General features: G+C 43.1%; 1 protein-coding gene across 1 annotated transcript in view; it reads left to right on the forward strand.

The window, feature by feature from the left end:
* The first annotated feature begins 609 nt into the window (after positions 1-609).
* Positions 610-15,482, forward strand: part of ctif (CBP80/20-dependent translation initiation factor) — a 49,180-nt gene continuing 34,307 nt past the window's right edge. Inside the window, exons 1-5 of the mRNA XM_072371341.1 lie at positions 610-772; positions 9,897-10,134; positions 10,566-10,637; positions 12,079-12,201; positions 12,345-12,418. Coding sequence (XP_072227442.1) covers positions 9,958-10,134; positions 10,566-10,637; positions 12,079-12,201; positions 12,345-12,418 — 446 coding nt within the window. The 5' untranslated portion in view covers positions 610-772; positions 9,897-9,957. The remainder of the gene's footprint in view (positions 773-9,896; positions 10,135-10,565; positions 10,638-12,078; positions 12,202-12,344; positions 12,419-15,482) is intronic.

A 15,482-nucleotide genomic window follows, 5' to 3' on the forward strand; every position in this document is an offset into this window, starting at 1 on the left:
CCTTCCACTGAACTTCCCTCGTTTTCCACATGGGGTCATAATTTCACTAGAATGAGTCTTGAGCAGCTTTTCAATGTGATTTGTGTTCGGAGGTGTCCTCAGACTCTAAATGTATCTTTTGGATTTACCATCCGTGGTGTATACAACTGCAATTTTGTGAAAGATTTCTAAAATTGGTTAATAAAAAGAAATACCACAACGGACAATTTATTTATTTTTTAATAATTATTTTTTATCAACAACACATTTATAATGCTGACTCACATAAACTATATCTGCCCCGTGTCCTGGCAATATATTACATCATAAACTAACTTGTTGCAACACAGTTACACTAAAAATATTGTTTCTATAATAGCTGATGGCTATGGCTAATAGATAGCTGATTGGATCATCGTCATGAATTTATGGCACAGTCATAAATTTGCTGTGACTTTTCTTTGATTAAAAGATAAAACTGGTTTCTATTCATTTAATTTTATTCTATCTTAATTAACCATATTCCTTTTTTTTTTATTATTATTTCCTTTTATACTATTCTACGGAACGTCATTTCCCAGAGTGCTCCACTCTTCGTTGCACGTGTCAACGCAGACCGGACTGAACGTCACATTCCTACATTCCCCTTTTCCTCAGTGTGGGACGTCGGAGTTGCCACCAGATAGCTAATCCTCTTTGCCTCTCGTCTTTTTTGACAAGCACACTCATGACGCGGCGGATTTGATCTCAGGGGGTGATCCCGGGTTCGCCAGGAGTCACAATCTCACATTGGGTAAGGATTTATCCCCCTTTAAGCCGTTAGAAGGCTTCTTTCTGTTTGGAGTTCTCTAACCGTGTAAACCAGACAACAGTTTTATAAGATGTGGTGCATTTGCTGCCAATTGTCTCCGTCTGCGTGCTGCCTCTGCTTTGACCTCCACCGGCAGACTTGTTAATGTCTCCACGTTGACATTGAGTAGTCTAAATTCGCAATTTGTGGCCTGTTGTTTACTGTTGTACTTAATCGCTAATGTTAGCCGGCTGGCTAGCCGCAAAGCTTGCGTCACCATTGTTACCAGTGATACGCGATCTCACACGCCAGGGCGTGGAGGCTCCTCCAGATGTGGATTTGTTATAGTGACAGGGACACTGTAGTCCAGCAGTTTTGATCATGAACATCCTGCCAGGATACACACGTTGGGCCGATAGATGCAATGCTAGCAATCCGTGCAACATGGGCGTGGCTATACGTGCAAAATAGAGAAACCTGTAGCTCATGTAAAGATTAAATCATTTAAGTCATTTGTGACTTTGGTTTTAGTGACGTGACGTTACACATGCATGGCAGAAACGTTATGAATGGTCTTTTGAATCGGTCGATGCCAGAATGCCCTATAAAGGAGCTGAGCTAGCTGCGGATCAGCATGCTGTCTCAGCTGTTGACTCTCACAACAAAGAGTGGATCCCAGCTGCTACTGTAGCAGGACACCGGAGGATCAGTGACATTTCTGATAGTTGATGGACTTCTATCTGTAGGAATAGCCTTTAAAAAAAAAAGCTTTTACAGCTGAAACAGACCAACTGATTGGGTAACTAGTTTGCATAATAACATTACCTTCGTCTGACGTGAACTGATCCCAAACGGTGTTGTTTGCATTTTTCCATGTAACTTACCCTCCTGCCTAAAAAAAAAAGTGGATTAACTGTCATTACTCAGTCATCATTTGCTATTAAGCTTGTGTCCCTGAATAATCTGTTCATGGACTTCTTGACTGTGGTTTTTAAGGTTAAACTCAAGTCCAGTTTGCTCATAACATTCCTAAGACTGCTGCTCTTCAGAGACTGATTGAGTCAGAGTGACTTCAGTGAGATAAAGGAATGTTTGCATGCTGCCGCAAGTCATGAGACAGGGACCCCTTGAAGCTGAATGAGACTGGATTTGTCACACGGCAAAGCCACATTTCTTTGCTTCATCTTTGACAGACAGCAACTTTAGCGCTTGCCCGAGTCCAGACTTTTCTATCTGTCCACGCCACCAAGTTGACTGACAGCAGCTGGAAATGGAGTGAAATGACTTTGCAATTTTGCTTGATTTCAGGCAACTGTGGTGCCTCAACAGCAGACATGTGCTAATTTGTCAGTCTTTCAAGTGGTAAGTCAGGTTCAGCTAGTGCTGTGAGCACATGGGTAATTATACAGTACTTTTCAAAACTAGGTTTCACAGTGATTTACACATCAATAAAAGCAAATACAAAACAAGTAAATCTCAATCTTGAGCACCCAGTACTTTTTTTTTTTTTTGTATATTTAACTGTCTCAGTTGTAGAGTCATGTGGCATGAGTCTAAATACTTTACAGAAGCTGTTTCCAGCCCAGGGACTGGCACATTTGTGTGCTTTGCTTGAAGATGGGCCAGCACTTGCAGGACATTTTAGGATGTGTGAGTGAACCTTGATAATCACGTCCACAACATGGTAATTAGCTTCGGTTAAAGCACATTTCTGACGTGCTCGTACCTCACATCTCAGAAATAGAGCGTGCACATCTGCACATGTGCTGTTGCAGTGAGGACATATTCGGCTTACGCATTCGTTTGTTGCAATATTGCATTATAAGCACAGTTTGCAAGTACACATCGACTGCATAGATTGCCCTCGGTAACAGAAAAAGAACGAGTATTGATGAAGTATTGACTTGACTTGAAGTGGAGCCTCTTTCTGGCCATTTAACAAAAATCCGTGTTGTCATCACCCTTGTGATGTGCAGTCCCAGCACACGAAACTGCTGTTGCTGCTCCTGCACTCTGCTCCCTGTATACCAGCAGCAACAACAGGTAGTGTTAAGAGTTTCGACACACAGCTGGCTGCATGCATGCAGCGTTTTTGAGGAGCGAACTCGGCTGCCCGTTATGGAGGGAGTGGGAGCAGTCTGCGGAAAAACTGGAACGCCCTGAGTCACACCGCGTTGCAGAGAACTAGCCTCATTTCCGTGGGAACTGCTGATCGTCACGTCGCCTGTGTTGCATGGATGAGTGAGTGGGGAAACGAGAAATGAGGAGAGATTAGATGGGTGATGATTCAGAAAAAACATACAGCCGCTCTGGAAGAGGAGGGACATGAGAGGGTGGTTTAAAGCTGAGAACACAAAGCCTTTAGAGGCTAATGCAGTAACACAGAACAATTGTGTGGTTACTGTTCCAGTTGCAGTGTTTACAGCTTTTGTCATCATCTCATGTGTTTAGGCCTGACCAGTAATGGTCACAGCTGTGCTGCAGGCTAACCTTTGTTGCCTGTCTTTTTGTTTTCATTCAGCTTTGAGGTGCTGCCTGTTACCTCACCTCCATACAAGTTGGGGAGCCAGTGAGCAGCTTTACATACCCTCATTTGTTTGCCACGACTGTGTGCGTGGACCTGGACAAAATGCCTCTGTTGGACTACAGTCTCAGCAGTTGCACGGTTCTGCACATGCCCAATACCCCCCTATTAGGTCACTGCATGGTCACAGGGAGACAATGGGGCTATTGTTTTAAATGTACACATTTAACCCTCCCCCCGTGTGGCATTTGTAGTCTATCTGCTACTGGTCTGATCCTCTGGATCCAGGTCATTTAGCTCAAACTCTGTTTAACACACACATATGTTTACCATCAACAGCTTACAGTGAATGGGAAGCTGGTTCTCTTCTGGAGTTGATTTCTGATGCTTGCTACCTCAGTGCATATCCCCCAGATTTGTAAGAAATGAAGCCTTTAACTGTAAGTGCTTTTACTAGCAGTAATACTGACTAGACTGTTCCCCCCTGTTGCTCTGTCAGCTGGAAACTTTCTTTTGCCTCTGTCCAACCTGACTTTCTGCTGGTTTAAAGTGCAGCAGCTGGTTGCAGATGGCACTGTTGCTTCCTGGTTCAAACCTCGGTCGGGGGCATTTCCGTGTTAGAGTTTGCGTGTCGTCCCTCTGCATTTCTATCCTGAAAACATCTGGAAACCTAGGATACTATGTTGCTGGACCTTTGGGAGAGGAACGTTGCCCCATCCCTGTCTGATTAGGAAGTTCTAGCGACTCAACAGTCCTGGTCGGTCTGTCGTATTTTAATTTTGGGATCTGCCAGATGTTTCGGTTGGTGAAAGGTGGTCTGGACAGCAGGGAGGCCTAGGAAGCCGGACAGTCCCTCTCCTCTTGAGTTCTGAGGACGTGACATTCACGATTTCCAAAAGAAATTTCAAATTTTGAGTAGTCCTACCACAGGTCAGTTTTCCACGTTGCCTCAGTCCATTTTAATGTGCATTGGTCCGGAGAAGACACAAATATTTCTGGATCATGATGATATATGGCTCCCTCTTTGCACGATAGAGCTAAAAACTGGAGTTGTGGGTTCACACATAGTGAAAGTGTTTCCCATCAGATGATCATGCCTGTTTTTTTTTAATGCAGTGCTGCCTTAATTTCTGGAAAACTGTCTCTCTAACCTGCTCTTTTTTTAATCCAATCATGTAAGTCACCCGTGGCCGCGTCCCTCCAACCGCGAGATGTGTTGCTAGCATCAGATGAGCTAATATTCTTCGTGAGTTAGTAGTAAAGTTGGGGTTGGGGTTGTTAATGGAGGACAGCTTATTCTTGTGCTGATAATGTTTTACACAGGACTCAACACTTCAAAAGACTTGAATTAGGATTTGGGATTTGTCCGTCCAACCTCTTTGCAAACATATATGTACCGCAATAAATACGTCCGTTGAATGATTGGTTCCAAATGATAGTCAAACCCAACTGTGAGTTTGTTAAGCCACCAAACCAGTAGAAGTCCAGATTAGGTGAATTATCTTCTCTCCCAGCATGGGGTGAGAACATTGACTTGAACTCCCACTGGGGCAACAGGGTCTCTTGATCTGTTCTGGTTGGGTTGTGAGGATTTAGTTTCTTACCGTTTGGTAACCATATCCAGGGCTTTTTAAATCTTTTTTTTTTTTTTTTTATCAAAGTCCATAAAGAAACTCTTGAGAAAGAGAGAGGCAATCATCTCGTCAAAAGATGGGTAAAAGAGTTATTACCCGGCCCGCTGAGCTACAACCTTTTTAAGTTCATTGTTTAAAATTCACTGCTGCGTATCTTCTCTTTTTAAGAAATTGATAACGGCATCTGTGCCTCCTTCTGTTTTGAAAAAACATCTGAACCAACAAATATTTGAATTGTCGGTCCTTTGTGACTCTGGGCAGCAGCATACATGAACGAGCTGCTTTCTGACTCCCATATTTGGGGATTAATGGTATCGTGGAGCATGTATGGTATCGATCCGTGTCCATGTCTCTTTCCATGCCACAGACAAAGGAACAGTGTGTTGTCTGGTGCCATGCTGTGGCTGTCTGACCAGTTTAGGATCTGTCTGAGCCTCGGGCGCAGTCCTGAGCGTGGTGGAATAAAGCACGGAGTGCTTTGCATTTCACAGCGCTGATCTTTCTCTGCCGGCCTGCACTGTAGTGTCAGATTATGAGCGATATCTCAGGAACTCGCTGCACATTGTTAGTAGATTACTCAGAGAGGCTTTGGCAGTCATGTGTTCAGTGTCGGTGCCTGGTTTTAAACTTGGTCTCAGAAAACTGAGCTTGACCCCAAGATGTCTGAATGACATCTTAGATTTACTCAGTGGCTCAAAGTAACCCTAACCCAGACTAATGTGACCATCCTGCAATAAAATATAGAATTGCAAAGTGTTTTGACGTTGTAATTGTCTCATCATATAAAAACAGATCAAACGGGCATTGGAAACATCAGTCTGTATAAAGATATATTTACACAAACCAATCAAAGGAAGAATTCACTTGTGGAACTGCTCAGGTCAGATGTGTTATTCATAAATTGGAAACGGTAGAACAAATCCATGAACTCAAACGTGATGAATGGTATTTAACTGTATATGTTGCATGCTGCCAGTTCTTATTCAACACGGCAGCAGTGGGGCTGGACATGTGGCCGGGAGAGGATGGCAGGCGGCTCTTTGTTAGAACAGCTGGTGGAGGTGACGGAGCGAGAGGGAAAGGGTGGAGACAGGAAGGAGCAGGGGAGGAGTCAGGGCATTGTGGTCGAGGAGACTGAGAAATATGTAGTTTTGGGAGAAAGGAGGCAAGACATGTTGTCCGCTACAGAAAGGCACGGCGGTGCAGTGGTCACAGGAACAAAGTGCTTCGTCAGGCGTGACCTTTGTCTTTCTGACTGAATTTCTTTGTTTGTTCGTGGTCTTCGCTGTTTGTTTTAGGCTTTTTTTCCTCACTTAAAGGGAAGCAGCAAACAGTCCATACATCAAATAGTCCATTAACAGGAAAGGAAGCTGCAACTTTGTTGATAATTGATCATTTTGCAAATGAAAAAAAAATATCCCCTTCAGCTTGTAAATATTTTCAGGTTTGGGTTGTTTTCTTTGGGTTTCTGGGCTGATGATTGGATGGAAGAAGCAGCTCTCTCAGACTCACTTTGGGAGCCTGAAATGAAATAATCAATTCATGTAAAAGAACCAAAGGCTTAGTTTAAGCACCTTTAAAACCTTCAATATAGATTTTTTTTTTACTGCAAAGTTAAAATGCAAACTGTTTCTCAGTGATCTTGATCACCTGCAGTTGTTTCTTGTAATCCGAGAGCCAGTGTTGTTGTGGACTCATCTTAAAGTGTGTGCATTTGGAAGATGAGATGTGTGTTTGGTAAATCAGAGAGGCGATGCTATTTGTGTTCCTGACTTTGCAGAGTCAATTTTTCTGTTCGGTTGGAAACCAGAGGTGCCTCCAGGCTGCAGTCCTCCTTTGTGCTCGTTTCCTTGTGTTGTATATGGACACTTTTCTATTTCAGGGTCAGTAGAAATCCTTCTCCCAGTCTCCTCTTTTTGCCTGCAAACCTACAGGGAGGATGGTACTTTGATTTGGTGACTGTCACTTGAGCAAAGGTCAAAGTGGTGTTATTTTAGAACAGAAAACCTGTTTCCCCTACACCAGATTTTGGAACCAAGCAGAAAGACAGAGACGCTCCACCCACCACACAACTCAGAGCTATTGTAAGAGGCTTGAGAACTTTGTTAGAACCGAACAGATTGCTGCAGGTTTTGGACTGATGTGTTGGGAAACACAGCAGGTTGAGTGGACTTTGAGTCCTGTTCCACAGACAAGAGGACAGTTTGATCAGCGCAGAATCGTTGTGTACTTTGAAGTTGTTTGAACAGACATCGTGACTATTTGGTTCTTTCTATTTGGTGCTTCACAGTAAGCGCATACAGGTACAATTTTCAAAAAACACAGAGAACTGGCTGCAGGTTGTAACAGTGGATGGGTCGATAACGTTTGGCAGCTGTTTCCCTTCAGGCAGTAACTCTGTACTACGTGTCAAGGTGAACACAAGGACATCTGACTGGGATGCAGCCACCACCAATGTGCATTCATCCACCATTCATTCTGGCTACTATTATTGCTTGCAACTCCATTCACTCAAGCTGTGTTGGAATTGCGGTGACTTGGCTCCATTAACTTAAATCTAACTTAGATTTTCGCACGCAACTAAAGTGGAAAATACTTCATGAAGCTGCAAAGGTGATGCATGACTGTTACTAGTGAATATCTGTTCTCCCAAATGTGTCCAGCTTTCTCTGTGGGCTTTTAGATCAGGTTGAAATTGTGCTGACTGGTGACGTGGAGAATGGCCTGACGGGGTGATGGCTGTCTTTCACAAGCTGAATTGAATAACTCGATATCAGCGTCCATCCCACCTCAGCTCAAATAAGACGGTTGTCGCTGGAAAAGAAGTGGACGGCGAGAACTGCAAAAGCAGGACCAGCCGCTCGCCTGATAGTTCCATAGTAGCTCAGCTTGAATACACTCAAATGACAGCAGTAGGGACCAGTTATTTAATACAAGCACTGGTGAATGCTCACATTTGTGCATCTTTGCATTAGCTGGGTTATCATTTCCAAAGTGGAAACTATTGACACCACTGCTGTTATCAGTTCTCAATCTCAGCGGCTGAGGTTGTCTATTTTGTCGTCTCTGAATCTGAACACAGAGCAAACAGTCTCCCAAAGTTCTTCTTCTATTCATGCTGAGAAAGGGTGTCAATCTTTGCCTCAAATGTCTGTTCTATGCTCATCATGTTTGAGGTTATTGCTGAGAGATGATCACCAAGTCGAACCGGCTGCAGCCTGAAAGCTGAAACAACATTTAGGTGATCATCAGAAAATGGTGATGCTCCTGGTGTTATAGCTTTGGATATTAAACCTACTGAGCGCGCTGCTGGGTCTGAACGGAGTGGCACTCTTCAAATGAATGTCATTACTGACCGTTAAGGCCGCGTTGCTTCGAAAGATGTTTCAGCCGGTGCTCGTGTTTCCATTCTGTCTCGAAATGACAATTTTGCGGACATTACAGCAGGCGCTGTTGTCACCTTCCCTCCTCGAATGAAGCAACTCTTTGGAGTTTTTCTTCCTTATGGTTAAGTTTCCAACAGCAGAGACAAATTACCGGTAGTTTGACAAGTTTTGAGGCACATGTTTCAATTCCTCATTCAGTTTGGAACTGGTTCTCAACTGGATCCAGTTCTCAGTTTCCATTCCACTTACTACAGGTTAAAAAAAACAGGCCTGAGTGTGTTGAGGGCTCTGTGGCCATCTACAGTAGCTGTAAATCACCAGACTAATCAAAGCCCTGGTGGTAATAGATAGATGGATGGATTATACTGTACTATTGACATGGATGGATTATAGTTTTGACACTGGGTCAGATTGCAGATTACTGTCGGGCGTGTTGACCTGCTGTACAATGTGAAGAGATTACTGCACTGAAGGAAAACTCTGAGGTACCAAAATCACCTTGAGCTGAAGAGCTCAGGTTGCAGACTCTTGTTCACAGGGCTGCTGTCCTGTTGTACTGAAATTCTAAGGAATTTTAACCAGCTCTAATGAATTTTATACAATTAACATATAATTATGGATGAGGTTTGTCTTTTCTTTGTTGCGCTGCTGTTTGGTGGTGTACTCCTGCACATAATGTAGCGGTTATTAAAAACCAGCCTCTGTATAAGAGTAGACTGCAGAGGGAGTTAAAGATGAACCACTCTGCTTTATTCGTCAGTAGATAGTCCTGCAGCCTGAACCAAAACAAAGGCTTTAGACCTTGTGTAGCTGACTAGTTGGCTGGAAATGCGCAGGGCTCCCCAGCGAGTCCCCTGGGCTCAGCAGATACCATTCTGCGTAAATCCTCTTTGCATGGCTGGTGATCAAGCCATGATGTAAAGGAGCTTAGTTGTAATAGACAGGCAGGCGGGAAGCTGCTCCCCTGTTGGCCGGGGGTCAGGTGATCACACAACACTCTGACACGAGAGAGCGACGGTAAGGTAGTGGAAGGGATACAAACAGCGACATGGACGTGGAGAGGAGTGTGAATGGTGGGATCAGAAATGCTTTGGCCAGACACATTTGGAGAGGAGACTCTGGGGTTTTTCAGAAGATGGATTTGACACTCTCTAAGTGATTAAAGCACCCAGGGCGGGCTGCTTCTTCACTCTGGGACAGTTTTGCTGTTGGACACTTTGTTGGAAGCAAACAATGTATATAAGGATGTTTGCTGACTGCAGGGAGGATATGTGTCGTCTTTGAATTGTTTCGAAGTTAAGCAGGAGAAAAGTGAGAAAAAGGACCTTCTGTTGCAACCAGTGATTATTCTCATTTCTGCCAATTACATCCATAACGATTATTAAACAAGTCCATTCAATATTTTGCCTGCATTGTAAAGTGATATGTCAACAGTATAAATTGTCTCATTTTGCAGGACGAACAGTCTTGCCGCTGTCTTGATGTTGAAAGCCGTATGCAAACATGCCGTTTAATCACGTGAAAACACGGACGCTTCTTCTCATGCTGAATTTTTAACCGTCTTTATCCTCCTCTGTGCACAGGTCACTTTCCTTCCTCCTTCCCCCTCCTCCTCCCCCTCCTCCCATCAGGGCAACGGTTGCCATGGAAAACTCTTCAGTGGCATCTGCATCATCTGAGGCTGGGAGCACACGCTCACAAGAGATAGAGGAGCTGGAGCGCTTCATCGACAGCTATGTGCTGGAGTATCAGGTGCAGGGACTTCTGGGAGACAAGGCAGATGGAGACTTGGACCTGGACAATGGTGGCAAGGTGCCACAGGTTAGAGCCTTTTTGTTTAATTAAATAGTCCCATGTATGTTTGCAGATGTGGCTACGGGGGCTGCTGGTGTCACTGGTTTGTATTTGTCAAAGAGCAGCAAAAGGTTACAGCCTGCATTAAAATGGCAACCTGTAAGGTTGAGGTGCTTTCACCACCACAGCACCGGGATGTGCAGATCTGCTGTTTGCTGCATAAACTCGAAACACACTGTGAAAAGTGAGTTAGTTTGTCCAATAGCCGTTTATATTAACGAGTTTGATCATTCCACAATCAGGAGGTGAGAGCAGAATGCACTAGATGTGTGGCTAAGGGCTACAAACAGGTCAATGTGGTTTGTTCTAGGAAGAGTGGCCAAGCGTTACATGAATGCAGTCCATTTAAAACCATCAGAAACGATAAAGCAGCCTCTCCTTGTGTTTCTTTACTCCAGTGGACAGATGACTGCATCGACAAGAGAGATGGCAGCTGGACGTCATCACAAGGAAGAGGCTCATCTAAACCTGTAAGTGTGTTTGCTTTCTGCTCCCGTAGCTTTTGCTATCTAATGATTTAAGAAAAATGCATTAATTTTGAAAAAAATTGACAGCCCAACAATGGATAGCATTTGAATTGGTCCTGTCAGGACTAAACTCCCATCTTTCCTTTGCCAGTCACAGGCCATAAGAGCAGGACCCATCTCAGAAATATTAGTGAATCAAATGCAAATTATATGTTAGACCACCTCTTTATCCTTGGTTATGCTTCTTCTTCCAAGTCGGCTTTCTTATTCTCACGTAGACATTGTGGTCAAGGTTTGCCTGCTCTCTGGTCTGTTTGTTCAAGTTCGTCTTACTGTCTCCATCAGCTGTTCTATAGTATGCTTGAAAGAGAGCGGTAACACCAGCCTCGGGGGATTCAGAGCTCATCAGCTCATCAGCAGCAGTCAGAGTATGATCCTAATGACAGTCGTGCAATACTGTGACGCTAGAGCCAGTAACTGAATGATGCCGGATTAATTATCAGTCATTTAGGCTGCTAATTATTGGGGTTTTGCGCTTTTTTTTTAGTCTGCTGTGTTCTCTCAGTGTGCATTGTAGCAATTTAAAGTGTCCGACGTGAATAAGTAGCAGCAGGAGTGGTTTTCATATTGAAAATAGTGTTTTTCTGCAAAAGTAGAGGTTGCTAGTCATCATATCCTCTTCATATTCAAACTGCTTTGACTTTTTCACTTTTGGAAGGAATATCTGAGCCTTGGCGACCACACAAACAACCAAAAACAGCCGGAAACCATCAGCAAGGCAAACCTCGTGAGATAAACAGGAGTTATTGTTTCAGCTCAGTAACCACAGTGCTGCGGCATTAAATGTATTTTTGAAACAACTGTGAGCTGAATTGCCGTCTTTACCAAATGTGTTTTAGATAAAAGCAGGTGATAAGTTTATACTCCATACACTACTGCTCCTCACACAAAGCAAATGTTAAAGCAGGATAAAAGGAGCAGTCGCCTCGTCTGACAAAGTCAGCGAGGTGACTGCGTGGCATTAGCAAACGTGTAAAATGCCGTATCATTAATGCGATGATGATATCCAAACACTCTGTTACAATGTTATTAACAGTTATAATGCTAATCTAAAGGTGTAGTAACATGTGTTGCATTGCTTGTCCTATTACAAGTCAAAATGTCTCTAATAAACTGATATCACACAAGTTGATATTGCAATATTGATACATTTCTTTTTTATTTTGCACAGTCCCAGTTTAAACCAGATAGAGAGGCTATTATTGTCTGTTTACAGGCTTCAGATTATTAATGTCAGCCGAGATAAACACACATAGGCCAAGCTGCTGTTGTGATCTTTGTTTTCTTACTACTTTTTGTTTTGTTGAGACGTATCTCCTTCTTACTGATGCGTTCCATATTTGAACAAGAATCTTAAATCCTTCGCTTTCCCTCTTCTTTGCAGGATGAGTGGGAGCACAGCAGCAATGGCAGTACAGGTTCCAGGCCCAGCTCAGGGTCCAGACCTGGATCTGGCTCTCGCTCTGGCAGCAGGGGCCGAAACAACCAGTTCAAAGGTCCTGCCAAGGTACAGGAACATCTTTTGTTGGTTGTTGTCTGCTGGCTTATATGTGTCACCCACTACAGCAACAACTTTATGTTAAAAAAAAAAAACAGAATGTGCTTTAACCCGAACATGTGGGCATTCGCTTTTCTTTGTGCGGTGTGTAGAATGGAAACAGAGATGGCTCCTTTGACATCCTTGGGACAGACATATGGGCTGCTAACACTATGGACTCTCGTGGGTATGTACCTTGCCGTCTCACACTCTTATTATGTTGTGCTGTCTACTGGCTTTGGATTCCAAACATACACTATATTGCCAAAGTATTCACTCATCTGCCTTTACACACATATGAACTTAAGTGACAGCCCATTCTTAATCCATAGGGTTTAATATGATGTCAGCCCACCCTTTGCAGCTATATCAGCTTCAACTCTTCTGGGAAAGCTTTCCACAGGGTTTAGGAGTGTGTTTATGGGAATTTTTGACCATTCTTCCAGGAGTGCATTTGTGAGGTCAGACACTGATGTTGGATGAGAAGGCCGGATAGCAGTCTCCGCTCTAATTCATGTTCTATCGGGTTGAGTTCAGGGCTCTGTGCAGGCCAGTCAAGTTCTTCCACACCAAACTGGCTCAAACATGGCTTTATGGACCTTGCTTTGTGCACTGGTGCGCAGTCATGTTGGAACAGGAAGTGAACATCCTCAAACTGTTTCCACAAAGCTGGGAGCATGAAATTGTCCAAAATCTCTTGATATGCTGACGCATTCAGAGTTCCTTTCACTGGAACTAAGAGGCCAAGCCTAGCTCCTGAAAAACAACATCACACCATAACCCCCCCCCCCTCCACTAAACTTTACACTTGGCACAATGCTGTCAGATAAGTACCGTTCTCCTGGCAACCGCCAAACCCAGAGTTGTCCATCAGATTGCCAGATGGAGCGTGATTCGTCACTCCAGAGAAACGTGTCTCCCTGCTCCAGAGTCCAGTGGCGACGTGCTTTACACCACTGCATCTGACGCTTTGCATTGCACTTGGTGATAAACGGCTTGTCTGTGGCTGCTCAGCCATGGAAACCCATTCCATGAAGCTCTGCACACTGTTCTTGAGCTAATGTGAAGGCCACATGAAGTTTGGAGGTCTGCAGCGATTGACTCTGCAGAAAGTCAGCGACCTCTGTCCGCTCTGTCATTTTACGTGGCCTCCCACTTTGTGGCTGAGTTGCTGTCGTTTCCAATCACTTTCACTTTGTTATAATACCACTGACAGCTGACTGTGAAATATTTAGTAGCGAGGAAACATCACAACTGGACTTGTTGCACAGGTGGCATCCCATCACGGTACCACGCTGGAATTCACTGAACTCCTGTGTTTGTAGAAGCAGTCTGCATGCCTAGGTGCTTACATTTATACACCTGTGGCCATGGAAGTGATTGGAACACCTGAATTTAATTGTTTTAATCGATAAGTGAATACTTTTGGCAACGTGGTGTACTTTCTGGTGGGTCATATGACAAATGTGGACACGCGGTCTTGTAGCTTTTCAATTTCCCATCAACCTGGCTTTGCTTGTCTTATCAGCTATTCTACTTTAGTTTAGTGTTTAAAGTTTTATGGTACCGACATATTGAGGTTCTTTTCTCTTACGTAGTCCAAGAAGATATTTCCCAGCTATTATCCTAAAGATCTAACTGTAGACAAACACTTGCTTTAACTGTAGTTTACCAAAGAACCACTTATTAAAATAGTGGACATCATACGGATAAATTGATATTTATCACACCAAAAAAGACAAATTTGTATTGATTCATAGTATTTTTTTTAGCTTAAAACTCTTTTTCCAAACAAGGATTTTCCAAACAAGACTTAGATCTGAAACTTAGAGAAGGACAAAATAAATTAAATAAAAAGCAAGACATCAGCTACAATGGAGGGAGGACTAGTTGCCATAGCAACACCTACACGGCCAGCTCCGTCTACCTAACTTCCGGCCACGCTGGCATTACTAAGCACGCAGTGAACGATGCAGCCGGCACAGTGGGATGAAGTGAGCGGCTCTGCCCTCACGAAGACAAAGATGATTTTAATTAAGTCATTTCTGCCCTTGTGATTAACGCTGTGCAGCGAAAAATGGAACAGCGTCGTCATTTAAGGACCTGTTTTTTTTCCCCTTTCAGAGAAAATGAGACCTTTTTTGCTTTTATTACCGATAAAGCGGTAAATTGGAGTCGCAGAGTACAAAGCAAAGTCTTTTTCTGTTTGTGTCAGCTCACAAAGTAGAGTAACAGTTTGAGGTCATTTAGAAACACTGTCACGACTCCATAGTATTCCAACCGAGAGCACAAATATGTTGAATTTTCAGACGTAAAATATCACTCTGTTTATGTTCTCATCGAAGTAAATTTTGAGGATCTGCCTTAAGACTTCGTGATCATGTACAGATATCCGAGCATTAGTCCATAAAGGGTTGAAATCTCAAATTTGTACACTTCTCAAGCGTCTCCTAGTTCTGCGGCTCTTCAAAAGCTATGATGAATTATTTATATATATATATATATATTAATTTACTTTCACTATTCATTACATAATTATCAGACACTCACCACCACGCATCACAGGGGTAAAAACACTCGGATCATTACATACTTTGAAGCATTTTTTTTCTTTAATGAACTGCAATACTGTATTTCATGAGGCTGGATTGATGCTGTTGGTCCTATGCTCAGCTTATAACAGGATGGTTGAAACATGCTGCAATCTACAGTTATTTGTCATGGATAAGTGAAATCTCTGAAAAAGCTTGGCCTATGTGTTGTTTTTGTTTTTTGAAGCGCTTTGTCGAACTCCAATAACATTAGATTGCATTGATAACTTCACACAGACAGGTCTGTGTGCACCTCTGCCGATATATGTTTGTAAATTGTCTTTTGAGGGTATTGTGATGTGTATTTTCCAATATTAGTTAAGAGATGTAGACAAAGCCTGATTATAATTTTTTTTTTCCCTTTAAGAAATTCCATTTACCTCATACTGCATTTGCTTAAGCTCCTTCATTTGATGTGACATTTGTTTGCAAGCTTGTATCTTTAACCTCGTCTGATCGCACTGTAGCCACACTATCAAATTCAGAATAGTGTGCAAAACACAAGTGGCGTCCTCTTTTTGTTACAGGCACAAGGGAATTTATTATGAAGGCAAAGGAAGAGTTTCAGGCATTTGATTTTCTGCCGCATGTATTTCAAATGACAGACAGGTCAGAGTGGTGGGAGCAACTCCTGCCAGCAGACACACTTGTGTATCCTCG

Source organism: Leuresthes tenuis, unplaced genomic scaffold (genome assembly GCF_036924035.1).
Source record: "Leuresthes tenuis unplaced genomic scaffold, fLeuTen1.0.hap1 SCAF_19, whole genome shotgun sequence".
In the NCBI taxonomy this organism is placed as follows: domain Eukaryota; kingdom Metazoa; phylum Chordata; class Actinopteri; order Atheriniformes; family Atherinopsidae; genus Leuresthes; species Leuresthes tenuis.